Here is a 25,630-nt window from a genome sequence, read left to right as displayed (position 1 = left end):
ATTTTAAAGCAATAAAGAGACAAATGAATCAATGTATTTAAGTGAAAAGAAAAACGTACTATAGTAGTTTTGTCTCCAAAAATGTGAAGAGCCGAATTTAAAACGATGCACTATTGATACTTTTGTGCCAAATTATTTAATTATAGGAAAGTAGAAACCAATTTTGTAAAGCAATATTTGACTATACTGTCCCCTGAGCCATTAGAGAAATTCTGACGGAGTCGAAAACAGCTGTTACCGAACCCGGACTTTTCGGCGAGTGTTGCTGTATTTTGACATTTCAAGATTTGTCAAATTTTAAGGATTCACGGGGGATAATTTTGGATAAGTAGCGATCAGCATTACATTAACGGATCCAGGTAATTGTATGTGATGTGATAATGAATTTTGAGTGAGGGAAAATTGTATATGGAGAGTATGTCAAATCAGCTGACAGGATGTGTAACTGAGGTCGGGGTCAAGGAGAGTAAAGTTTTAGGAATTGACGGAACCAATATAAAGATCATTATTGTGTATTTAACTATATAGTCTTGTTTCTTGTTTATTTTTGTGAAAGTATAGTTATCTGTTGACATTGGTAATTTAGAAATATTACTTTTGCAGTACCTGGTTTCATTATTTTAGCTTTGGAAAGAGAAGGTTCAGAAGTGTTAAAAAATAATATTTGTGGAGATGGCCCGGTTCTGTACACTGGCTTCTAGCTTTGTGATTAGCCTGTTATTATTACTTTATTAATGGCAACAACTGTTACCTTTCAATGTAATGTTCCCAATAGATTTCCACTTTCCACGTGTTATAATGGTGGAACAAAGATGATAATCCTACAAAGACCTGCCTGGGATTTTTTACCAATTAGTTTATGCTATAGCATAGATTAAGGTAAATTAGGGTAGCTTGGGTTTGTACATGGGTAATCTCATATACAATACCGGTAACAGTTAAACCAACATGGAAAACTGGAAGAGATAAAAACGAGTATTGTATTTCTTGTGATGTCCCCTACCATAACCTAGGTCTCTACCATGAGATTATGCTGCATCCAGTTACTTTCACTGGCACAGTTGGCTTAGGTGCAGAACTGCTTGGTGCCTGGGACTCGCCATAGTAGTTTTAAAATCCCAGGATGAACTAACTAATGTGTGAGCCTCTTTACAGATCGTATTAATGATGGTAAGCGTGCAGGACATCTGGGAGAATGTGCGAGTTGCACGAGAGATGGTGCTCACCAACCAGTATGAAACAGCAGGTGTTTACTACCAGGGGGTGGTGCAGCAGATTCACCGCCTCCTACCCACTATACACGAGCCAAACCGCAAGGTCCGATGGCAGCAGGTGTGTGCTGTGGGGTGAAACGTCTGTGACAGAGTTCTTTCACCTAAACATGGCCCAGATATCTGTCCCTTTGTAGATTATTTGACTACGCTTAGTGGCAGAAAACAAAAAACAGTACAGTAATGTGAATTTATCACTATCTAGCTAGCTCAGAGGAAGAAAAAGATGCCTTAGTGCTACAGCTGTACTTACATCCATTGCATAGGACTTCCTTGTGATTAACAGTGTTTGTATTCCAGTGTTAGTCTGTTGCAACAACTTGGCATTCAAGATTGACTTCTGTAGATAAGTGAGAGAGAGAGAGATAACAGTTTAGTGGTGCATTTATCACAGAATCCAGTAACAAGGGCAAAGTAGGTGCTTTTAATAGTTGTTTTCATAACTGTCATGGAAACCATTGCATTGTCTCAGGTACAGCAGGTGGTGGCGGCCGAGTACGAGAACCTGAAGGAACTGACCAACACCATCGCAATGTTTAAGTCCGACAACCCCTCTGCTATGTCCGACAGGCCCCTTGGTGAGTCTGGCTGTCAGTGCTGGAGGAAATGGCCTTTAGGTAGAGAGAGAAAGTTGAAAAAAGGCATCACCATTCTGAAAACTTAACTACTTGTTTGTGGATATATATGTACAGCATTTTATGTATGGTTGTGTAATAAGAAGCTGATTTTATGGAGTCAGGATTTCAGGGGCTTGAATAGTGAGTGAGTTTGTGGCCATTTCGCTGGGCATGCTGTTGATTGGTTCTCCACCCTCTGTGTTTTTCTTTCTTTGCTTGTTCGGGCCCTATGTTACCCCATCCTTGGGTGGGGAAGGAAAATAAGAGCACAGGATGTTGGTTAATGTTTAGTCCCTAGCAAAACAAATCTGTGTCAGTGTACAGTGTTGTGTTTCCTTATCCAGGCACGTCACTGCGCACATCATCATTTGAGGAGCCCACTCGTGACCCAGACGTGTGGGGTCCGCCTCCTGGCCGTGACCCAGATGTTTGGCCGCCACCCACACCTGCTGACCACAAGTACTCCAGTGTTCTTGTTCTCCTTACTAGTTTCTGCCCTCCATGCCTAGCTCTGTGTGTGTGTGTGTGTGTGTGTGTGTGTGTGTGTGTGTGTGTGTGTTTGCCTGTCTGTCTGTATGTTAGTATTAAAATACTGTATGTATGTACGTACCGTATGTCTAGATTAAGAATTTTTTGAAGTGTTCGGATGAAGGAAGTAAACAGTCTAGCCTTTTTCTTTCCATATCTATCCCAGTCTTTTAGCTCCTGAATAGATGCCAGCATTGAACAATGCTTTACCGTACCTGTGCTGGTGATGTCAAGTTAGTGTGAGGTATAAAAAACTGTGAACAATTGTGTGAAGGGAACGAAGATCAGTGGTATGTTTACATGACTTTACTTTACCATCCCACGCACTCAGGCAGTCACTTCATCTCCGATGATTTCTCCCATATGTTTATTGTTAACGGCACATGTGCAGTAATTATATGAATTCTTTCACGAATCATAGCAAATCACAGGATTGGTTTAGGAAGCAAACACAGTGCCATATGCACCAGATGATTCTCTTCACATCTGTAAGAAAAAGAAATTTATTTTAGAACTCTGAAAAAATGTTCCTGAGACCAGCCAGGGGAGCACGCAAATTTCTGAAGGCACGACCATTGTGGGGTTAAGTGGGAGTTAGGAATAGGACAGGTGTTCTTAAAGTAGCACCTCGATACCACCAGGGGTTATCAAAGTGAGTTCTAAGGGGTGTCGAGAAAGGCATCCTGAAAAGCAAAATACTGTAGCATTTTCGTGTATGGTAATATATTAATACACAAAAAATAATTTGTGTATGAGTTATTTTGTTGAAAACAAAAATGCAAGACTTCATAGAATTCATTTGTTTGTTCATAGCCATTCTCAAAAGTGAAAGGAATATTACAGAATATCAGGTTTTCTTGGAGCTGAACCTGGGGGTATCAGGGCTGAAGAGTGGACTAGGATGATGATTTATTTATGCATCATCATGATCATGATAATGGTAATCATCATCAGCTTTTTTTCACATAAAGAGTAGGTAACTTATTTATTTTAGCAGGTCGCAGGTGAAACCAACAAGAGGTCCCCGCCGACAAGACTCAAGCAAGAGTGGACCAGGGAGAGGGGCCAAGACTGGGGCAAAGAAGGGTGGAACAGAGACTAAGACAGGCAGGACAAAGAAGGATGGGGAGAGGAAGGACAAGAAAGATGGTGACAAGGATGGCAAGGTGAGTGGAGAGGAGGGATGGAAGAAGAGAGGAGAAGAGGGATGGGAAAGAAGGAGGGATGGAAGGGGATAGGAGAAGAGGGGTGAAAAAGAGGGAGGGGTGGAAGAGGAAAAGAGAAGAGGGGTGGGGAAGAAAGATGGATGGAAGAGGAGAGGAGAAGAGGGGTGGGAAAGGAGGAGGGATGGAAGAGGAGAGGAGAAGAGGGGTGGGGAAGAAAGATGGATGGAAGAGGAGAGGAGAAGAGGGGTGGGGAAGAAAGATGGATGGAAGAGGAGAGGAGAAGAGGGGTGGGAAAGGAGGAGGGATGGAAGGGAGAGGATGGGGAGAAGTAGGAGGGGATGATGGGAAAGGAAGAGAAAAGATGGATGGAAGCAAAGAGGAGGGGTAGGAAGAATGGAAGGGAAGAGGAGAGATAGCTAGAAGAGACAGAATATTTTGAGAGGAGAGAGTAAAGAATGAAAAGGGGATAAGCTTAGGGAAAAAGACTATGTGTATGGACTTCACAAAGGTCATTAACGAGACAGTGAGTATTTGCTACATTCAATCTTTCCTCCAAGAATATGATCCAGAGTTGTTGGTACTACATCCTGCTTCTCAGTTGTGCTACTATGCAAACAGAAACAGAGGAAAGATAATTAATCTAAGTGTCTGACCAGCGCTATAATAAGAGGAAAGGAGGAACGGAAGAACATTACTAAGGGAATACAGGAACACATGCAACAGAGGCTTGTTTACTTGTAGTGAGACTATCTGCCAGGGCACAGTAGTTATGCTAAAGATTTATGAAATGAAGTTTTTATATGTTGCCTTTTTTTTTTTTTTTTTTTTTTTTTTCCCAAGTAAATAACAGAAACATTTCTTGGTAAAATTCCCTTGGTATGTATGCAACAGATTTACCATTGTTATTAATGGCAGCCTAGTATAGTGAGGCTATTTGCTGAGGGAATACATATTAAGATATACTGTATTTATAAGCTGAACACTTACATAAATACATATTGAAAGGAATAATTCCATGCTTGTGGAAAGCTGAGTCCTTACCCTGTGGTCATAATAATATTTTAGTTGTTAATGTTAAGATTGCTTAATCTTTATATTAATTTCTGATGTTATTGCTAGAATGTTACAGTAGCATAATTATTTTGCAGTTCTGGTAGATAAATATTGGTTTATTAAGTCAGCAGATGAAAATCAGTCTTACTGATGAATGTGTAATAAATTTTTGTTTAGCATTTCCGTCTGTTTTCTTAATTTACTAGCTGTTGATTGTGAACTTCAAAGATGTTTGATGTCTTGGTCACATCTCAGATCTGTGTGATCATCCAGATAATCTCCCTGTCCTTGTGTTGCCCCACAAGTCAGGCAAGGATGGGGAAGATTATGGTGGTGGCAGCAACAACAACAACAACAAAAGGAACCAGGAAACCAGTTTGAACGTGGGTAATTTAGACTCTACAACTGTCCACCTATTTACCCTCTTCCACCATTTCTTCAGGGGTCAGATAAGGGCGGGGAAGGTAAGGGAGGTGAGGAGGAAGAAGAGAAGCGTTTTGACCCGAGTGGCTACGACCGTGACCTGGTGGAGATGCTGGAGCGGGACATCGTACAGAAGAACCCAAGTATCCGATGGAGTGACATTGCTGACCTGCATGAAGCCAAGCGTCTGTTGGAGGAGGCTGTTGTGTTGCCCATGTTGATGCCAGACTTCTTCAAGGTTGGTATGTGCAGGGAAGGAGAGAAAAGAAAAAGAAAGAAATTTTGGGAAGAGGGTGAGGGGAGGGCAAGGTTAGGTAGAAAGAGGTGGTGGAAGGGGAGAGAGAAAAATGAGTGATGAGGAAAGAGGAAGAGTAGAGGAGGAGGAGGGAATAGGAAAATAAGATAGGAGGGAAAGGGGGAGGAGAGGAAGGAGAGGTACATAATCATCCACTAGGGTGTCTACTGACATCCTGGAAGCCAAACAGCCATTGAAGGAGGCAGGTCTGTGTGCCCATTTTGATAGTCAACTCCTTCAGGGTGGGTGTGGGGAGTGGGCTGTGGTTTGTGGGCTGGTTAACCAATTGATTCTGAGTGATGTTTTTAGTGTATGCATGCTGCCACCAGATGATTTTATTCAGCTTAGGAAAGGCCTCATACTGAAGGGGTTAATGAAAGCTACATCCAATCCCTCCAGTTTAAAGTCTCCAAAGCTGAATAAAACTGTCTTGTGTTGGTTAGTTCTCCCTTGGCCTACATAAAATACCATTAACTTGCTTAACCCATTGAGAAGTAGTGATACACTTTAGTATTTGTGTCTTACTAACTTAAGATGTAATTCAGGTTAGGGATTTTTTTTTTTTTCCTGTTCTTTGTTTTACTATTATTTTTGTTTTATGTCCAGTTTTCATGTTGCATGAGTTAGGCAGGTTCACGTGATTGCATTCCTCCACCTAGCTCAAAATTTTCTACACAAGCTCTCAAATAGTATCTGTAGATTGAAGGTTGACATACATCACCCTGTCCCATGGTCTGCATTTCTGTTAATTGTTTCTTATGCATAGTACTTGTGCTTCATCAAATCCAACTTCTGGGATCCTTCCTTTCAGCATCTCTAAACCATCTCATTCTCATTTCTACTTCATTCCTGATGCTTTCCACTCAGTTGCCTTATCATCCTATCCACAGGGCATTCGCCGACCATGGAAGGGTGTATTGATGGTTGGACCACCTGGCACTGGCAAGACCATGCTGGCCAAGGCCGTGGCCACTGAATGTGGCACAACATTCTTCAATGTGTCATCGTCCACCCTCACATCAAAGTACCGTGGAGAGTCAGAAAAACTTGTCAGGCTCTTGTTTGAAATGGTGGGTTTGAGTTTGTGTTGTGGTCAGTTTATTTAATTTTTTTCCTCTCCTGTCTGTTTTGCACATTTCTGTTCATGAGTATTATGCCTATCCACCCTCTTTACTGATGGGAAATGGCCCTGTGGACGTATAATGATGTTCATGCCTGATTGTTTTATTCATGTTGAACAATGAGAATAATCCATCAGATCTGTTCAGCGCTTTTGAGCTGCATTTGGTTAAGTTGTGTATCCTTGTACTGAAACTTCTCTTGATGTCTAAGTATTTTATTTATTTACTGTATTTTTTTTCTCTCTCTTTTTTTTTTTTTACTAGAGCCTCTAAATTTTGAGATGGGAAAGTGTTCTGTTTATGTATATTATACCATGGAAGGGATGTCCACCGTATACTTCCTCATTATAGTGATGCCTTCAGGTCACTTTGTACTGAGTGACAAGCCGATTGGTTTACTGCAACACAAGACACCATTTACTATTGTGGGTGGTAACCATATAACCAGATGACTCGTAGTGGTTTAGTGGGTTAAGGCATTCCAGTTTGATGGGGCCTACAAACAAGGGTTTACATCCGAGCAACTGTTAGGGTTTATGGTTCACCTGATGCCACTCGAGGGTAAGAGAGACTTATCACTCATGTCTTAGGTCTGAGTAGCCAAGCCCTGGGCCCCTTTACTCCTGGAGGGGCAAAAAAAGATTGATGATAGATGGATGAATGGGTGGATGGATGTTATACCAGTAGCTAGTGTTTTTTGTTATTGGTAAAATGGTAACTGTTGTGCTTCCGTCTTTCTCACAGTGTTTGGATTTGTTGAAGTAGCAAATTACAAGATATATAAGAAACAGTCTCTTATATTTTGTTGACACCAGGCTAACAGTGACATCGAAAAAGACATACTGACTTACTAGTGTTTTGTTACTTATGACCTGTTGATTCTGTGTTAAAATGTACGAGTTTCCTTGTGGCCAGAAATACTTATGTTATCAGAGGGTGGGGTAAGTTGTATAAAAGTACAGTATACCTTTTACTAAGACACCTACATCCCTCATTTCCTTTTTCATATTTAAAAGTGCACAGAGGCTGGTAGACATAAGGAATACCACTCGAGTTGCTTCCACTGTGAAGGTTCGTCCAGTGGGGCTGTGGTTCAAGTCCAGTCATGATTATTTGCCATTCGCTCCATTACAGTTGGCCTTATCTTCTTCTTGTATCCCCCAGGCAAGATTCTATGCACCAAGCACAATATTTGTTGATGAGATTGACTCCCTGTGTTCACGTCGAGGGTCTGAGTCAGAACACGAGGCCTCGCGACGAGTCAAGTCAGAGCTGCTCATGCAGATGGACGGCATACAGTCAACAGAGTGAGTACACAATTTAAACTTGAACTCCTTAACTACAAGAGATCTTCCCGTGGCTTATTAACATTTAATTTATAATAGAAACAAACTTATATAGATTTTTGCAAATGGAAGCCCTGAGTGAAGTGCATGAGCACAGAAGAATAATAATATAGTACAGTATACAGATTGTGCAGGTAGTTCAGCTTGGGACATGGAGCCAGGATTCCAGGGGCTTGAAAAGTGTGTGAATGATTGTGGTCCATTTCACTGGGCATGCTGTCAGTAGTTCAACCACTTCTGTACATTCATTTTCTTGGTTTTTGAATGTTGCGTAATCCCATTTTTTAGCAGAAATAAAGATATGGATGATGATGATGATAAAGAAAAAAAGAAAAGAAGTCTTAATTATATTGTGTGCCAGTATTGTAGTAAAAATATTACAATATTTTCTTACAGCAGATGCAGTTCTGTACAGTAAATAGGGAGAAATTGATGAATTAGCTTTATAGGTAGCAGTTTTCATGTAAATTAATATGAACTTACCATAAAAAACACTTTAAAAAAGCCATATAAAAGAGGACATTTTGTATTAATACATTGTCAGCTAGGGAGATAGAAAACAACCTGCCAGCAATTAACCCCAGCCACATCATCTCCTACTTCTCCCCCCCCCCCCCAACAGTTCTGAGGAACCAAAGGTTGTGATGGTTTTGGCGGCAACAAACTTTCCGTGGGACATTGATGAGGCTCTCAGGAGGCGTCTGGAGAAGAGGATCTACATTCCACTTCCTAACAGTCAGTACTGCACTGGTTTTGTTAGTTTTATGGTAGTCTGGACATGAGACTCGGGACCTTGTAATGAGTATTATGGACTCTGCAGCTACTAGTTTTCTTCTTATAACCAGGAAATATAGGGAAGGACCTGAAGGATGTTTGTATACCTATGCAACAGTATTGTTCTGTAAAAATTTGCACTATTATGTGAGGTGTCCATCTCAAGCATCACTATGACATGTAATATATATTTTTACACGTGTGTGTCTCCAGGGGAAGGTCGTGAAGCGCTTCTATCCATCAACCTGCGGGAAGTGAAGACCGAGGAAAACCTTAACCTCAGCCAAATAGCCACCATGTTAGACGGGTACTCAGGAGCAGATATCACCAACGTGTGCAGGTAGGAGACTTGTCAAGTACTTCCATCAGTTACCGGTCATAAGCTATTTGTTGACTGTTCATTCATTTTTGTAATTATCCAAGTCATGTTTGCTGAAGAAGGAGGGAGATACCTTTAGAATTCAGACTTGTGTCCTGATTAATGGGGAACTTTGCCCTGTAATATACAATGGATTGCCATTTATGGTATCTCTGTATGGAATGGATGCTGCTGCTGTGGTGTAGCTGACTTATGCAAGAGTTTAGGGATCATGTTGTAATAGACTGTTTTTCATCATCTGAACTGTTTACCCATGTAAGCATGTGGCTGAGAGACCTCAAGCAAGGCTGTTTAATTTTTTCAGGACATGCTGAAGAGAAAAATTCCCGGGTATAATGATGTGAACCCTTTTTACCTGCCATGTATGATGTGTAACAGTATGTTGGGAGCCCACCATCCATCCACTAAATGTTGTGTTATCTTCAGGTGGCTCTTCACTTTCATGGCAAGTCATGTGGGTTCATGTAATCCAGGAAACCATTTATTATATTGGCTTGTAACCATATACCCAGCAGATAAATTCCTGGTTGTTGGGTGAGCCAAGACACTCAACCCGGACATGGCCTATGTGGTTCTGCATCTGAAGGGTGGGTGGGGTTTATTGCTCACTTAATGTTGCTCAGGGGCAGACAGCTGGTTACTTATCTTCAGTGTCTGCCCTTGTTCCCTTGTGCTTCTGGTGGGGCAGTAAAGGAGAAGATTATAACATAATTAAAAGGTAAAGGTGGGGCAGATAATATAAAGTGCTTAGCTGTGGTGCTTATCTCAGTAACTTAGGCTTTTGAACCTGTAATGAGTTATTCCTCCACTATTCCAAGGCCACTGCATGATCCAGGTGATTATAGTTACCTCCTGTTAATGTTCCCATAGGCACTCATTTTACCTGCCAGTAGATGGATTCCTGAGTTCAATGGCACCAGGTGTCTGCACAAGGGTTTGAACCCTGTGTGTTACTGCGCCAGTTTCTTTGCAGCTGGCAGTACAACTACTCGGCTACCATGAGGTAGTCAGGTGGTTAGTATTAATATATAAAGTAGCCTTGAAGTGACTCTGTTATGGTTATTATCTGTCCGAGTGCTTTTCAGGAGACATTATGGCATAAGTTTAAAACAACCAACACTAACAAACTGTGCCACGACAGGGACGCCTCAATGATGTCAATGCGTCGTAAGATTGCTGGGCTGAGGCCGGAGGAGATACGAGCCCTGCCCAAGGAGGAGTTGGATTTGCCAGTGACGCAGGAGGACTTCCACCAGGCCATTGCAAAGTGCAACAAGTCTGTCTCGCAGGAGGATCTCGACAAGTACCAGAGCTGGATGAGGGAGTTTGGGGCATCTTAGGACAATGTACATTGCAAATTTAGAACATGGACAGGTGCTGGAGAGGGATACCCTCCCATGGTGACACCAGTTTAACTGGACAGCTGTCCACTGTTCAGTTATATAACAGGATACCCTTCCATTTGACACCAGTTTAACTGGACAGCTGTCCACTGTTCAGTTATATAACATTCCTCAGCTCCTTATTGCCCCAAAGGAGGATGGTGTAAGAGCAGCATCAGCTTTCAGTTCACCAGTTTCATGTTAAAATGAGTCTAGTGCCACAACTGCAACTACAAGGATGGCCTTGGAGGTTTGTGTCACAAATATGTTGAGGTCTTGTATCATATACAGTGTAGTATAGTAATGCATGAATCTAACTGAGAGGTAGGATGAAGGTTCAGTTTGTCAGGCGAATTTAGACCAGTAGCCATATTTTGATTAATTATTATTCGCGTTCTCATAGTAGAGGTATTTAGTTTTTCTGCAAATGTTTATGCTTATTACATTAATAACAATTCCAAAACTTTGCTTAGAGCAGTATTGAGGTACTGTATGTAATTTAATATAGTCCTTGGCATTTAGTAAGTTTCCTTCAGTTTATAAGTACCTGTACTAACTTTGGAAACTTCCCAGTCATCCTTGGATAGCCCTTTTGAGGAGTAGGTAAACTACATTAGTAATTTAAGCAAAAACTTGTGAGTGTTCCCTTACAGTTGTTGGCGTCATCGCAATAACTCCTTTATGACGAGTCTGTCTCAAGCTGAATATATTCATCTGACAGGAATAAGATAAGGAATTAGATGATGATCATGATGATGATAAATTATTGTGCAGAAGTGATAAAAAAAAAAGTTAATGGCATCCCTCAGTATCTAAATGGTTACTGAAGATTGACCAACTTTGATATCATATACTGTACCACAAAACTTTGCATTATTTCCCACCATGACAGTTTGCATTGTGATGAACGGGTGGGAGATCTGTTAAGAGTAAAACCAAAAGACATAATCAAATGGAGTGAATGCAGAGTTGTTGTTGTTGTTGTTGTTGGTATTGTTGTTAGAGAGAAGTGAGTTATTGGGCGACTTATTGTTTTGGTCAAATGATAATGCATCTTAAGACACCTGTCTACTTACAAGATGATCTGTAACAGGTCTGTTACATGCACTACAGTCTATACTTGGAAAATGTTGTGCTTTCCTATAGTTTTTCAGTCTTTGAAGTATTAATCTCCAGCAGTTTGAGGCAAAGAGGATTGTATATTTATGAGCTAGTGTACTGGGTGCTGGAGAGATGCTTCGTGTGGTGACTCTGATATAACCAAGCACCTCTTGTGTGTGGCTATACAGACATCCCTGAATTCCCTCTCTAACCCCAAAAGGAGGAGGATGGAGTGCTGGAGAAGGGCAGTTCAGCCTGCAGTCCACTAAGTTCACATTATTTTCACTTGAACCTGAAGCTATATCCACTATTATTACATGAGGTGCAGAAATATTCAGCCCCAACTGTTTGGCACAGAGTGTATTGTATACTGTATTTATGAACAACACTGCTGTACTGTACATTGTTTTTATGTTAAGAGCTGTACAGTTTGTTAATGTTGACATGTCTGTTTATATTGTAATTGCAAATTATACTTAACACAGACAATACTAACCTTGTTTTACAACAAGACAATTAACTCCTTTAGTCTGATGATGTGTAACTTATGTTTATTCTTGCTTCAGCTAGGATTTAATTCAATGTATGAGGCCACCTAATACTGAGAAGGGCAAATGAAGGCTGTTGAATATTTAACCCAAGTTAGAACAGGCTCCTATATTCTGTATCAACATCTGAAGGGAGCTAAATATAAATAAGTCACTCGATTGAAGGAGTTAAGGAAAGCAAGAGTAAATGATTGAGGCAAAGGCATTCCAGGTAGGTAAGAAAAGGGTTGGAGTGTTTAGGCTGAAAAATGAAGACAAAAAGAGATTACTGGTACTATATGTCTGTATGTGTGAGTGTTTGTTTTGTGACTGACCGAAATTTGAATATAGTCCATCGTTCCTTTAGCCATAACTAACGTAGCAGTGATTATTCATGAACTTCAGGATTAAGATTTTTATACTTTTTTATATGCAATCATTGTTTAGTCCTTAACAGTTTCATATAATCTTCATTAGTTTCAAATTATTATTGTTATAGTTTTTGGTGCTCAAAGTACAGCATATTTGTCTGGACTGAATTAAGCTTTTTGTAATCAGTGCAGTGGATGTCTGGATCATTACGGTACAGCCAAAGAAAAACCATCTTCCCAGTTCCCTCTGAAGAAAATTTACAACTGGTGAAATAAAATGAAAACCATATCCCTAGTAACGTATGTTTCAGATGGTTCAGTTTTTCCGCTGTGCATTCATCAGACTTGGGAAGATACTTGTATCTCTGTCTGTGCAATATATTAATAATCTAAGTGCCTTGCATTTACACATATTGTTTACTGGTACTGGCATCAGGAAAATAAACACCAAGATAGGACTTTAATACTGTAATGTTTCATTTCACAGGCTTTAATTTGGCAAAACCCTGAGGTGAATACTGTAGGCTATACAGTATGCCTTTCGCAGCTTGGTAATTTTTTCTTAAATTTGTCCAGTGATAAGAATTCTCCAATGTAATGCTGTTGATGAACAGTTTTTTACGTAATTTGCTGTGCAAGTATTTTTCATTGTTCAGTCTTTTCCAGTTCTAGCTGTATATGGTACTAAACAGTATTACAGCACATGCATAATTATACAACCATCTCCACTTAAAGTACTACCTGGGGTGTTGTGTTGAAGGTCCTTTGTGAGAGTAGTGTAGTGTAATTTTTGCACCGACCAGCCTCTACAGTAAGTTAACACTCGGTAGTGGTGGAAAAAATCCAGCATTAAATTTGGAAGCATGCGATAAAACCATAGAAGGAGGCATTCTAGGTAAAAAAGCCACTTCATAGCCCCATCTAATGTACAACCAATCTTATCTGTGGTTATGTTACTGTGGCCTTCAAGGTCAATAAAGGCCATAAAAAGGCCATTTCAAAATTCGATTTTCTTAAAAGTCCATGAAGTCAAAATTCGAGGACAAGGTATAAAGCAAAATATGTTCTTTGCCCCCCCAGAATGATGGAGTGGACATCATTAGATTTGACACTGAAGGTCAAACAAGGTCGTAATAATGAAGAAAGAGTTTGCCCATAGTGAAAAATGGACGTAGAGAACTTGTGTGTCAAATGCGAATGTCCTGACAGTGGCCAACATCTTTATGTGCTTAGGTGGTACAACATCAGTTTGTACTGCCTGGCCATCAACAAAGAAACCAATAATCATGAAGTGAATCCTTGAAAATTTTGATTTTTTCATAAAATGTTCTAAGTAAATACTAAGTAGGTTACTACTACACATATGGGACAGTTTAATTTGCAACTTCTGTTTTTAATTTTGGGAGTTATGAGTAGAAGAAGAGTAGTGATGCGAGTACCGTCCGGCCTCTAGGTTCCACACGTGAAACGTGTGGGCCCTTTATACCCCTTTTTTTTTTTTTTTTTTTTGAACACCTTGATTCTGCTGTGTTAGAACAACCGCATTATAGTGGTCAAACCACTGAAGACGTACGACGTACATACACTGATGCCACATAAGACCTCCAACACAGCACACTCAGTAGTACTAGTAAGTCGAGGATTGTAGTGCTTTTCCCCCAGTGGTTTATGGCTGATACCAACAAAATCATTTTACTACCTTTGTAGCTAGGATTGCCCAGTTATGGCTTCATTAAGTATATATAGCAGGAAGAGAGCTGTAATAATCTATGTATACCTGTACTTTATTATGTACAAGTCAGCACACCTGTCAATGATCTTTTTATAGGTCACTAATTTGCCAGAAAATTACCTTATACCTGTACTCTTTGCCTCTAAACTTAGCTTTAACTAGATTAAGGCCAATATAATAATGTCTCTATCCAAATAAATGCTGTCTTCACATTTTCAGGTTATATTAATGCCCTTTAATGAATGGATGTCATCTAGTGAAGGATCTGGTCAGAAAATACCATTGCAGTTGTGGGGTAACTAATTAGTCATCTATAAAGTTAGCAGTATCATTTTGGAACACACTTTCTATGATAGTAGTAGCACATAAGATGATTTAGATAGTACATGGATGGTACTACAAGGAGTGGAATGTTGATATGGTGTTGGTAACATGCCACACAATCATCATGCTTAGCCAGGAATCTCAGTCACAAGCAAGGTGAGTCAAAGTCCAACCTGAGAGTCTCACAGTGTTACAAATCTTATTAACATCATGGATTTCTCCCCCCCCCCCCAAACAGCTTCCAGTAAATGCTCAAAAAAAAATAAAAAAAGATTTTTGTCTTTGGTTAAGCTTTCAGTCTACAGAAAATATCACCTGTACCATAGCCATCTTCAGTATGGAGATTCCTTACGAGGAAGCACGGCATTATTCTTATGTATGTATGCCTGTATACTCAGACTTGTAAGAAATAAAGTAGACTGCCAATTCATCAGCAGCAGCATCCTAATCTCTCTTTCTCACCCAAGGATGTGGTGAGTTATGGTCCACAGTAAGAAAAAACTTGACGACGGGAAAAATAACAACAGCATGCTAACGAATGAGTCACATTCACTCAACACCCACACCCCCAGAATCCAGACTCCACCTCACAGACATTACCATCCACATTTCCATGGTATCAAGAGAATTAACTATGATGACAAGAAAAAAAAAAAAAAGAGGTGGACAAGATGTGTGTGTGAGTTTAAAGGGAGGAGGTGTTGAAGGCCAAAATGATGACTAGATACAATAAGGGACTGTACAGGAAATTAATACAGTAAGGAAAGCATCAAGCAAATAAACAGATGGACCGGAATGGGTTGAAATATGTATAGCAGGGAAATATGCGTGGACAATGGTTGCATGATAATTTGGCAGTCAGTGAAATTCTCTATCCCTTAGGCATTGGTGGGGGGTGGGGAATAAAAGCATGGATTGCTGGCTTGTTGTAACTGGTTCTCCTGATCTGATACAGTACTTTCTTTTTCTATATCTGGATACTGCCTCCATCCCCCCTCCTTTTTTTCTCTAATGGAAAGTAGGGTTGGATAATGATAAATTTTACCCACAAAATACAAATAACACAGAAGCAGTTTGTATTTAAAATCATGTTAGTTTTTTAATATAAGAAATTCACTGTCTTTTAGATTTATTAACTATTTCAACCCTCTCATTTTAGAATGGTTATATGAATGATACTATAAATCACTCCAAGAGGCCATAAAACCTGGAGATGGATGTGCCAAGATCATCCCCTGCTGGAGGGTTCCTAGGCAGCAGTTTGTACAAGAGATGATGATGGTGATAACACACTAGAGTGTACAATGTAAGCTATCCAAGCTGAAATTCAAAATTTATTTGCTGGTTACTGTAATTCCATACTGATAAAATAGTGCTCCAAAAAGTTAAATTTGCCCATCTCATGACTGAGGAGCTCCAATCTGATGTGGCTTGTGCTGTACTGGTCTACTTCCAATGGGTGGTTAGGGTTTACTGATCACATATAGTTGCTTGGGTAAACCCTTGCCTTCAATGTCTGAAGTGAGTAGCTAAGCCCCTGACCCATATACTATTGACAGGACAATAACAGACTGGACGAAGGATGGATGGACATCACAAAGTATTTGGTCCTGAAACTACATATGATAATCCATCTATCCATCCATCATCCAATCCTACGTCGCCCATGAGGAGCACTGGAACCCGAGGCTAGGCAAATTGGTCCTGACATTTAAGATGAAAGTGACCAGCCTCACTCATCCGAGTGGTATTACGTGAGCAATAAACCCCAACCACTCCTTGGATATACACCTACACAGGCTCAATACAATTGAAGCACCTTAATTACCCACTAAACCACCAGGTGCTATAATTTGTTATTCAATTACAGATATTATTTTGGCAGGAGGAACATCCTAAGATGGAAGAATGTTCAGGAAAATGATGGTATAAATATTTCAAGTACAGCATTTTAATTACAATATATCAGTTATGAAAACTTGCATCATTCATTCATTACTTTAAAGTAGCACAGTCGTGGATTAAGAAAAACTGAATCTGCACTGTCATATTAAAAGCTAATGAAAATGTCTCCTTCAAATGAGGAATGCCATTTTAAGCTCATACTCACTTGCATACCAACTACACCAAAGAGATATAATTATAGTAAAGGAATATGATTACGGTACACATATGATGGGAGAAAATAAATGACTGTAATGGTGAGTTTTCTCAAAAATTAATGTACACGGAATCAACTACCAACACCTTATTTCTTAACTTCTTCTGTGTTGATGCCATATTTCGTCTTGACACGGTCCAGCTCTGCCTGCTTCTTTTCTGCATCCATCTTCTTGAAAGCTTTGTTGGACTGTGGGGGGTGGGGGAGAAAAAAATGTTGATGGCGTTCACGACTGTTTGCAGGCAAAACTATTTCCTATCATAGTAAAGACTGAAAAAAGTTAACAGAGTTGTTTTCAAGTGTAAAAGCCTGTCAATCAGAAAGTTTACACTGCAATTTATTCAACAAAAAAGCAGATTCGTAAAAGCAACTTCGGCTTTTCACTAATATTTGATTATCTCCTAAACTGCATCTGCCTGTCCATTCTAAGGCATAATCCTGCACCTAAATGGTAGTGTTTACTGCACAATCCAATACACTATGAAGTAATATGTACTGACCAGCTCATTCCACTGGCATCACTAACAACAAAGGACCAAGCATGTCAAGATGCACTGGATATTAATCTTAGGATTTCAAACAATTTCATATACATTACAATATTTAAATAACAGCTGTCAAATTCATAGATATTAAAGTATCTTCTGAACAATGACTCAATTCAAATCAGTAATTAAAAACAAAGTATGTAATAAACAGCTGCTGTGCTACTTCTGACTATGACAAAGAAAGAAATAGACAAATTACCAACAACCTATCACCACCTTCCTAACTGACTTACTGATTTTTCCATTATATCAAGTAGGGTGGTGGGAAAAAAAAAAAAAAAAAAAAAAAAGGGCTATCCACAAGGTGCTCCATGATACATCCTAACCCTGTCTTGATAATTTCTCACCTGGTAGTAAAGCACTACCAAGTATCTGCCACAGACGTTGAAACCCGAGAGATGATCACAGGCATTCTTGGCGTCGAATATATCCTCAAAGACAACAAAGGCTGTGCCACGGGTCTCTGTAGTGTTGCCTCTGTAGGGATAGAGGTTGGATGAGTTATAATTCACTTGACACTGAAATATTTTATATAACACACATATTTTACAAGGCTTCAGAAAGGCTGTTGATGCAGAATAAAGATGTACTGTGTTTTACATTTATCATCATCACCAGTACTAACTGTTATTTGTTCAATCTGTACATGGATGGGGTAATAAAAGAGGTACAAGGTAGGGTAGTGGATGTTGGAGTGGCCCTGGTGAGAGAGGGTAGTGTTTGGAAACTCCCTGTACTGGTGTTTGCAGATGATACTGTGTTGTTGAATGAAGACGAAGGGGAACTGCAAGGCTTGGTGGATGAGTTTGAGAGAGTGTGTAAGAAATGGAATCTAAAGGTGAATGTAGGGAAGAGTAAAGTGATGGTCTTTGAGAGAGGTGAAGTCAGTGAATGTACAGCGAGGTTGGATGGTGAGGAATTGGAAAATGTGAGTACGTTTAAGTACTTGGGTAGTGTGATGAGTAAGGATGGAGGTTTGGAGGGTGAAGTGCTTGAAAGGGTACAGCAGGGAAGAAAGGTTGCTGGTTCTTTGAAAGCAGTGATAAGAAACAGGGAAGTGAGCATGGAAGTGAAAAAGTTACTACATGACAGTATTGTGATACCAACTCTAACGTACGGAAGTGAAGCTTGGACGTTGTTGGAAGGACACAAGTCAAGAGTGAGAGCCGTGGAAATGAGTTATTTAAGAGGAGCCTGTGGAGTCACATGGAGAGACAGGCTGACGAATGAGGATATAAAGGAGCGTTGTGGTGTTGATGTGGATGTGATAGGAAGCGTTATGAGGAACACACTGAGGTGGTTTGGCCATGTGGAGAGGATGGAGGGTGAAAGACTGACGAAGAGAGTGTATGTGAGTGAGGTGGAGGGGGAAAGAGGGAGGGGGAGGCCGAGGATGAGATGGAGAGATGGGGTGGAGAGGTATATGACAGAGGGGGGTGTGAGTTGGGAGCAGGGGAGTGAAATGGCGGGGGACAGGGCGACTTGGGGGCGATTTGTTTGTGGCCACCCCAAACGGGATTGAGGCATCTGGCAATAGATAGATAGATAGACCAGTACTAACTAGTGTCACTACTGTCCATAAACTAAAAAGTGCCACAAACCCAAGATTTCCAAACTAACCTCAATGACAAATCCATATTAAAATATATTATTACTCAGGTTAATGGTTCAATATGAAGAAATCACATAAGGAAAAGTATAAGAAGACTATGACTTATCCCTTCCCAATACTGCAGTCACCAAAGCTTTTTGTACTTTTCCCTCAAACAAAGCTTTTTGTACCTTTCCTTCAAACAAAGCTTTTTGTACCTTTCTTTCAAGCAAAGCTTTTTGTACTTTTCCTTCAAAGAAAGCTTTTTGTACCTTTCCCTCAAACAAAGCTTTCTGTACCTGTCCCTCAAATCAGCAATTGTTTGCACCACACACCACTGAGTGTTAATACTATGCCATCCACACTGAATATATGCTTGGCCTATCTTAAACAACACTGGTGTGATGATATTAATGTGATAGCTACAGTTAAACAAAGTGTGTGCACTGTGACTCTGAAAAACATGCAATCAGGATATTATCTGCCTACAATAATCAATCAGCAATGCAAATGACCAGCAAAAATTAGGCAATTGACTTTAATCTTAATCACTTTCACCAACAATCTGAACTTTTTTCCACCAGAGGATGGGGCAATAAACTGTACATCCAGAAACAATGGGAAAGGTGAGTAAAAGGGTGGAATAACTAATTATTTATACAACAGTTTACTATAGGTTACTATACCATTGTATGCTCATCTGTTAGTTTGGGTCATAATATAAAGGTATGCCAAAGTACACGTACGGTACCTGTCCAGCACTTACACTCTGATCTGTCTGATGGCACCATACTTCCCGAAGATGTCATACATTTCTTCCCCAGTAATCTTGTATGGCAAATTGCGGACATACAGAATGCGATTCACCTCTGGCGGCAGCCGAACCTGAGGATACACAGTACAGGTAGTTTTGAAACATCTATGATATACAATATGAATTCTCTACACTTTATATATGATATTTCTGTAGTACAGGTATTCTACATATGTATACTGGAATACAAGTATGTACAGTATACTCTAAATATGGCAGAATGTGTGTGAACTGTATATGTTGCTAAAAGAGTGAGTAGTTCACATCACCTAGTTCAGGAAATCTGACACAACCACACTATTTTGAATCAAATCAAATATAAAATGTATATTCAATGTGAAACTCCTATATTTAATTACCTTGGATCTCCACCAATGTCTGCCAGTAGCTAGACATATATATCGTTCCTAACAAGCATTTTTTACATTTGAACGCTGACTGTCAAATGCAAATGAGGTTAGGTTGGATTAGGTCAAACCTGGTTAAATCATTAAGTTTTCCATCGCTCTGACAAGAGATGCACTGACATGTCCAGTTGGAGTGATGGTTGGTAAATAATGTGGCCAGTCAGAGAGACCGTCAGTAAACGTTCCCACTGGCGACCTGGCCGTTTCCTAACTACTCAAAAATGGGCATTCTTTGCCTTGGTAGATCTAATCTCCAAAACGACTGATTTACGACAAAAATGACACTCAAACTCATTCAAATCACATTAAAGTCAACCTGAAAAAATATTTTTTGTTCCGAAATCGAGTGATGTGAACTACCGAAAACTGACCTCAGAGTGCAAAGAATATTAATTGATATAACCCATGGCCAAACCATTGCATTAGTCAGCTAAATCTGAACCTTCTGCCTTGACTCAAGATCAAAATCGTCAACTGAAAATACTATCTGATCATGTAAGCTACTACATTCCATTGTTTCTGACATCTGTACCTCAGTGTGCTTCTGAATACTGTCCTCCTAAAGTTAAGAATGGGGTTCCTTCACTGGCCTTGATTGCAATTTTCAACCTGCTGTTTTGAAGCCAACAATGACACTTCTGACACCATTCATTACAAAATCAATTAAGATTTCGGTTCTGATTTTGTTCTCAGATCCACAAATACACTTTAGATATGATTATATAGTCAAACTGTCACTAAATGTACTCAAAACTTACATGGGTGCGCTTCTGTGCCAACGCCATCACGACGTTTTGTTTACAATTGGGACGTCCGAGTCTGAGTGTTATCCATTGGTGCTAAATTATTGTACACTAAAAAAAAAAAAACTTATAATTGTACTCAGGACTGTGAAAATAGCAGTATATATTTTTCAGTAATAATATAGATAATATAACAAATATAAGAGCAATTTTTCCATACTGGGAAACTCTTGTAATAAAAGTCGTCTTCAAAGAAACATGAAAAACTCCGTACATATATAATAATTATCGTTCATTTATGCTTCGTTGCTTTCGGCTGATAACATGGAATAATTACTCATAATTATACAGTACTTGCATTGCACTATTTACATAATTAACTGAAAATTGCAGAAGAAAATCGACAACACTGTAAATCTGATATTACAGATTTGACAAGGCCATTCTAAGGTGGAAGCAGAGCCGAGGTGTAGGATTGAGGGGTTGAGTCATACAGTCTGGGGAGTTGTCAAAATCCATAAAAAAGAGCAGAATTTCACCCATGGACGCCTGAGCACGCCCTTCATATCACGTGGGCGGCAAAAAAGAACTAAAGATGGAGCTTGAGGACTCATATTACCCAAAAGCTCAGTACATAGAAACGGTGAGATGATGGTGGTGATTTTTCAGTCCTTTAACAATACTGCACTCCAGTTTGAAGTATTACTGGTTCTTTTTATTTTGAAAGGTATTATTAGTTGTAAGTGTACTTATTTAAGTGTAATGCATAAATATTTTAGTGAGTATTGGGTGTACAAGTGCTATAATAATGCAGGGAATGTTCTGAAAGTTTTGAATATCAGATAATTATGATTTCCCATATTTTAGATTAGGCAAGACAGTATTTCATTTCTTTTGACTTTAAATAAGGTGATGTCTAATAGGTTCTATCCATTGTTATGGAATGTGACTGATAAAATTCATATTTTATTTGCAATATTAATGAAAAGTTAAAAGTTGACACAAGCCAGGTTCGATAAGGACGTACCGTAGCGAAATGAAGAAAAGTGCTGTAGAGATGAAAGGTTTTCAGTACTGTATTTGGAAAATTGTCAGTCATTTTTACCCAGTTTTTCCAATAAGAAGGACATTAAAAGAAAAGTAAATGTAAATTTCAAGCATCCCAGCATGAAGATTGGTAGTAGCTAATAACTATAATATTGTACTGTATTTCCAAGTTCTGTTACATAATTAGCCCATAGATGACATGAGTCTGTGTCCATCAGTCACTCCTAATCCTGCAGAATATATTATCCCGTAGCTACACAGCTGGACACCATGTATGGGTTGGATGAAATCATGTCACAGTAGCAAGAATTGCATGTAAGGATTTCTCTCATCCTGAAAGGATTACCAAAAATTTCTTAACCTTGAAATGACAAGAGGTCGCTCCTGAGTTAATTACAGTATTTCAGGGATGATCAAATGGTTAAGATTTCTCTTGTCCTGAAAGATATACTGTTTTTGTGATCAGTGGAATATTGAGATGGGAATAAGCAGTAACAGATGTTCTTTTCCAGATTTGTTTCCTCTCTTAACAGTTTTATTATAACCAGTACCCCATTCTCTGTCACTTTCCATTCCTTTTTGTAGTCTCAAAACAATTTTGTTTAGGAGGGACTCTGAACAGAAGGGGCTTGGCTATAACCATCATTAACCCCATAAATAGAATATCATAATTTGAATAAAATGGCAGGGAGATACTGTACTTTAGCAATAATAACAAAAGATGATTTCTGGGGGTTGAAGTGGTAAGCTGCTTCTGTAATTATATATTTATGTACTATATATTAATTTTTGCTGCTACCTCACATTTTACTTATGTCAGGAAAAGCCTTAGTAGTGAAGGGATTGCTGTAATGAGGCTGTATTTAACTCCTCCAGTTCAAATTACACTATCCAGTACTGAATACAATAAAAAAAAAAAATGATGTCACTTATTTTTTGCTGCTTTGTTTATAAAGGCTTTTATATCCTCTCCAGTGTCAGCCTTGGTCACCTTAGCAGTCATCCATGCTGCTCAATCTCCAGCAACATCTTTGTTCAGTCCCTTATCCCTGAAGTCACACGTAATGAAGTTTATAATTGCCAGGCAACTCCTACAGGCTACCACAACTAACAAGTCCTCCAGTCAGTAATATCATAGCTTGTTATCTCATCCCCTTGCCGCTAACTGAGCCCCTCCATACACTACCCCCCCAGGCCACAGGTAACCGTGTGAGCCGAGGTAGTGTGTTATGTGGGTCGCAGAACATTGTGCTGAGCGGGAAGGTGGTGGTGCTGGAGGGGGTGGTGGTGAGGGGGGACCTGGCCAATGTGAGGGTCGGCCGCCACTGTGTTGTGTCATCCAGGGCTGTTATTCGACCACCCTTCAAGAAATTCAGTAAAGGGTAGGTTCCCAATGTACAGTACTGTATAGTGTACTTATACCTCTGGTTTATTTTTATTTTATTATTACTATTTTTATTATTATTATTATTATTATTATTATTTTTATTATTATTATTATTAATATTATTATTATTACAGTATTATTATTATTGTTATTATTGTTATTTTTATTTCCATTCCATTCAGCATTCTCTTGATAAAACTCCCACATTCATATCTTCTGTTTCTGTGTTTCTGGATCATACCTCACCCTATTTTTTTATGGGAAATAGGGTCATGATGGTAGCTGCTGAGTGATAATTAGATTCTGCAATGGAGCTTGGTCGGGTTAAAATCTGAGTTACAGTTATTGTACAAGTATTCCCAGATCATTTCGCCAAGGAGTACAGTTACAAAAATTAATACAGTAGTAATAAGGTGTAATTTGTTTCTAAAGCTTCATTTTGTTGAGCTTTACTTTTTCAGGATGGAAATGATGGAATTGGCTCGTCAGCATTACCACATGGCACTGACACAGCACATGTCTCTGTGTTGCAGTCTCTTATGCTTATTGTTGTTAATATAGTATCATGTTTTCCTTCATTGGTGAAAAATTCTCCTCTACCCCTGAGTAGACATACATAATGTGTAATGTTAATAATTTAGGTGCCAGTATATGTACAGTATACAGTAAACTGTAAATGAAATAAACTGACACATATTTTTTTACATGGTACAGTGCTTGTATTGTATTTTCTAGTGCATAAATATAGTTTCCAAATAGTAAAGTTATTGTAGCGTGCCTTTGTCAAGAATGTTTGCAGTAAATTAATTAATTAGCCTACAATTGTTTGTTTTACTTTCAGTGTTGCATTCTTCCCATTACACATTGGTGACCATGTGTTCATCGGAGAAGGCTCAGTGGTGAATGCAGCCGTGGTTGGGTCGTATGTGTACATTGGCAAGAATTGTGTAATTGTGAGTATGTGCTGAGTCTGCTTTAGGTACATCAGTTTATAATAAACACTTTGTTGTGTGGAGGTTTCCATAGCTGAATGCTAGTATAATCATTTGGCAATAGAAAAAGTAAAACAGGAAACTTGTCATTGTATTGAAAGGTTTATTGGAAACTTTTTAATCAGTTCTCTGCAAAGAGTCTCCTTAGCTCCATGAGAGACACAGTTAACCATTACAGTACAATGCAGTTTCATTTCTGTATTCTTGCTTTTCAGACAGTTTTATATATACGGTACATAGGAGAAACTGATCATACTGGAGGCATTAGATGTAGCCTCTCTAGGAGTAGGTAGCTCTCTGTAGCTGAATAAAATAATCTGACAGTAGCAGGGGAAAAAAAACAACATGCTGAAGGGGTTAACCATTTCACCATGATAACATATTTTCGAAGAAAATTTCTGGTTATTGTCAGGCAGTGTTATTCAGGTTGGTAGTGGTCTTCAGCACAAGAGGCTTTTCCTACTCAAGTAAGATATTTTATAGATATCCTGAATTTAAGGAAAAATAGATGTCATTGTAATGAAGAATACAGTAGATGTGTTTATGTACTGGTGTCTGTGTCAGGGTCGTCGTTGTGTGCTGAAGGACTGCAGTATGGTGGCAGACAACACAGTACTTCCACCAGAGACGGTTGTTCCACCCTTCGCCGTTTACAGTGGCTCTCCCGGCACCCACACTGCAGACCTGCCTGAGGCCACACAGGACCTTATGACAGACTACACCAGGTCTTACTACCACCACTTCATTAGGGTCAAGGATATGCCACCTCAGCCCAAGGAGGCAAAGTTGGTCGAGGTTTAGTGCACATGGTGGTGTAGGTACATGATTGCTTTTTCATATTTTACAGAGATTTCTTTCTGATACTGTATTTTCTTTTCCTACCTGTACTACCACCACTCCACCAGGATCAGTGATTTGCTTCGAAGGTCAAGGATAATGTAGCTAAGTTGGTTGAAATCTAGTGGATGTAATGGAGTAGATTCTGGGGTTTCTGATAGTCTACTGTGCAGTCATTCCACAGCACTGTTACTCATATTGTGGTAAGTCTAGGTTGGCTAGAGATATTCCTCATTTAAAGTTGTTTTTAATTTAATTGGTTCTGCTATTAAATATATGATGATTTGATGCTTTTTTATTGCGTGCATTTCATTGCATCATCTTTTGATGGGGATAAAAGTCAGAATACAGTAAAAATAATGTTGATGCTAATAATAATGATGATACTAATGTGTTTTAAAGTAAGAAAGGGGTTAGTCCCCCAATCTAGACTTAGACCTCGAAATGATCGGATCTTGAATTTGGCTCTCTCTTGTATTTTGTTTTTCTCTTGGAAGGAACAATTATTGTGGGCTTGTGGCCTTTGGTTCCTTCTTCCTCGCATTAAAAAAAAAAAAAAAATCATATAGTCCTGCTAGGGTTACAGGAGAGCGCTACCCCTCCCAGCAGAAGGGAGATGTTCCCGCGAGCTAGACCTTATTAGATATACAGCCCTGCTAGTTGACAGGAGGGTGCTACCCCTCCCAGCATAGC

General features: G+C 39.3%; 3 protein-coding genes across 3 annotated transcripts; 2 read left to right on the top strand and 1 right to left on the bottom strand.

The window, feature by feature from the left end:
• The first annotated feature begins 300 nt into the window (after positions 1-300).
• Positions 301-10,591, top strand: Kat60 (katanin p60). Its single transcript, XM_080269815.1, has 11 exons — positions 301-359; positions 1,156-1,332; positions 1,744-1,849; positions 2,233-2,347; positions 3,411-3,582; positions 5,078-5,296; positions 6,244-6,423; positions 7,639-7,781; positions 8,443-8,555; positions 8,808-8,934; positions 10,115-10,591. Exons 2-11 carry the CDS (start codon positions 1,165-1,167, stop codon positions 10,311-10,313), a joined length of 1,542 nt encoding a protein of 513 aa, XP_080125941.1. The 5' UTR covers positions 301-359; positions 1,156-1,164; the 3' UTR covers positions 10,314-10,591.
• A 4,849-nt stretch (positions 10,592-15,440) lies between these two features.
• On the bottom strand, positions 15,441-20,729 carry Sf3b6 (splicing factor 3b subunit 6). The gene is made up of 4 exons (XM_080269814.1): positions 20,690-20,729; positions 19,477-19,595; positions 17,467-17,596; positions 15,441-16,760 (listed from the first exon to the last, which is right to left on the bottom strand). The coding sequence occupies exons 1-4, from the start codon at positions 20,714-20,716 to the stop codon at positions 16,659-16,661; spliced, it is 378 nt and encodes a 125-aa protein (XP_080125940.1). The 5' UTR covers positions 20,717-20,729; the 3' UTR covers positions 15,441-16,658.
• A 429-nt stretch (positions 20,730-21,158) lies between these two features.
• Positions 21,159-25,197, top strand: DCTN5-p25 (Dynactin 5, p25 subunit). The gene is made up of 4 exons (XM_080269813.1): positions 21,159-21,317; positions 22,916-23,103; positions 23,950-24,061; positions 24,665-25,197. The coding sequence occupies exons 1-4, from the start codon at positions 21,270-21,272 to the stop codon at positions 24,899-24,901; spliced, it is 585 nt and encodes a 194-aa protein (XP_080125939.1). The 5' UTR covers positions 21,159-21,269; the 3' UTR covers positions 24,902-25,197.
• The last annotated feature ends 433 nt before the right edge of the window (positions 25,198-25,630 follow it).

This window comes from Coenobita brevimanus, chromosome 38 (assembly GCF_032717465.1).
Source record: "Coenobita brevimanus isolate Jiangsu-jjx chromosome 38, ASM3271746v2, whole genome shotgun sequence".
Taxonomy (NCBI): Eukaryota; Metazoa; Arthropoda; class Malacostraca; order Decapoda; family Coenobitidae; genus Coenobita; species Coenobita brevimanus.
The sequence above is the reverse complement of the archived record's forward strand: the minus strand, read 5'-3'. Positions and strand labels throughout refer to the sequence as shown.

What these genes read in the sequence shown, in the direction of transcription:
- Kat60 (XM_080269815.1), top strand. Translation starts at nt 1,165, where the DNA reads ATGATGGTAAGCGTGCAGGACATCTGGGAGAATGTGCGAGTTGCACGA. An exon ending in ATGGTGACAAGGATGGCAAG is followed by an intron (nt 3,583 to 5,077) that starts GTGAGTGGAGAG and finishes CCATTTCTTCAG; the next exon opens with GGGTCAGATAAGGGCGGGGA. An exon ending in CTACATTCCACTTCCTAACA is followed by an intron (nt 8,556 to 8,807) that starts GTCAGTACTGCA and finishes GTGTGTCTCCAG; the next exon opens with GGGAAGGTCGTGAAGCGCTT.
- DCTN5-p25 (XM_080269813.1), top strand. Translation starts at nt 21,270, where the DNA reads ATGGAGCTTGAGGACTCATATTACCCAAAAGCTCAGTACATAGAAACG. An exon ending in AAGCTCAGTACATAGAAACG is followed by an intron (nt 21,318 to 22,915) that starts GTGAGATGATGG and finishes CTACCCCCCCAG; the next exon opens with GCCACAGGTAACCGTGTGAG. An exon ending in TTGGCAAGAATTGTGTAATT is followed by an intron (nt 24,062 to 24,664) that starts GTGAGTATGTGC and finishes TGTCTGTGTCAG; the next exon opens with GGTCGTCGTTGTGTGCTGAA.
- Sf3b6 (XM_080269814.1), bottom strand. Translation starts at nt 20,716, where the DNA reads ATGGCGTTGGCACAGAAGCGCACCCAT. An exon ending in GCCATCAGACAGATCAGAGT is followed by an intron (nt 17,597 to 19,476) that starts GTAAGTGCTGGA and finishes CTATCCCTACAG; the next exon opens with AGGCAACACTACAGAGACCC. An exon ending in TGGTAGTGCTTTACTACCAG is followed by an intron (nt 16,761 to 17,466) that starts GTGAGAAATTAT and finishes CACCCCCCACAG; the next exon opens with TCCAACAAAGCTTTCAAGAA.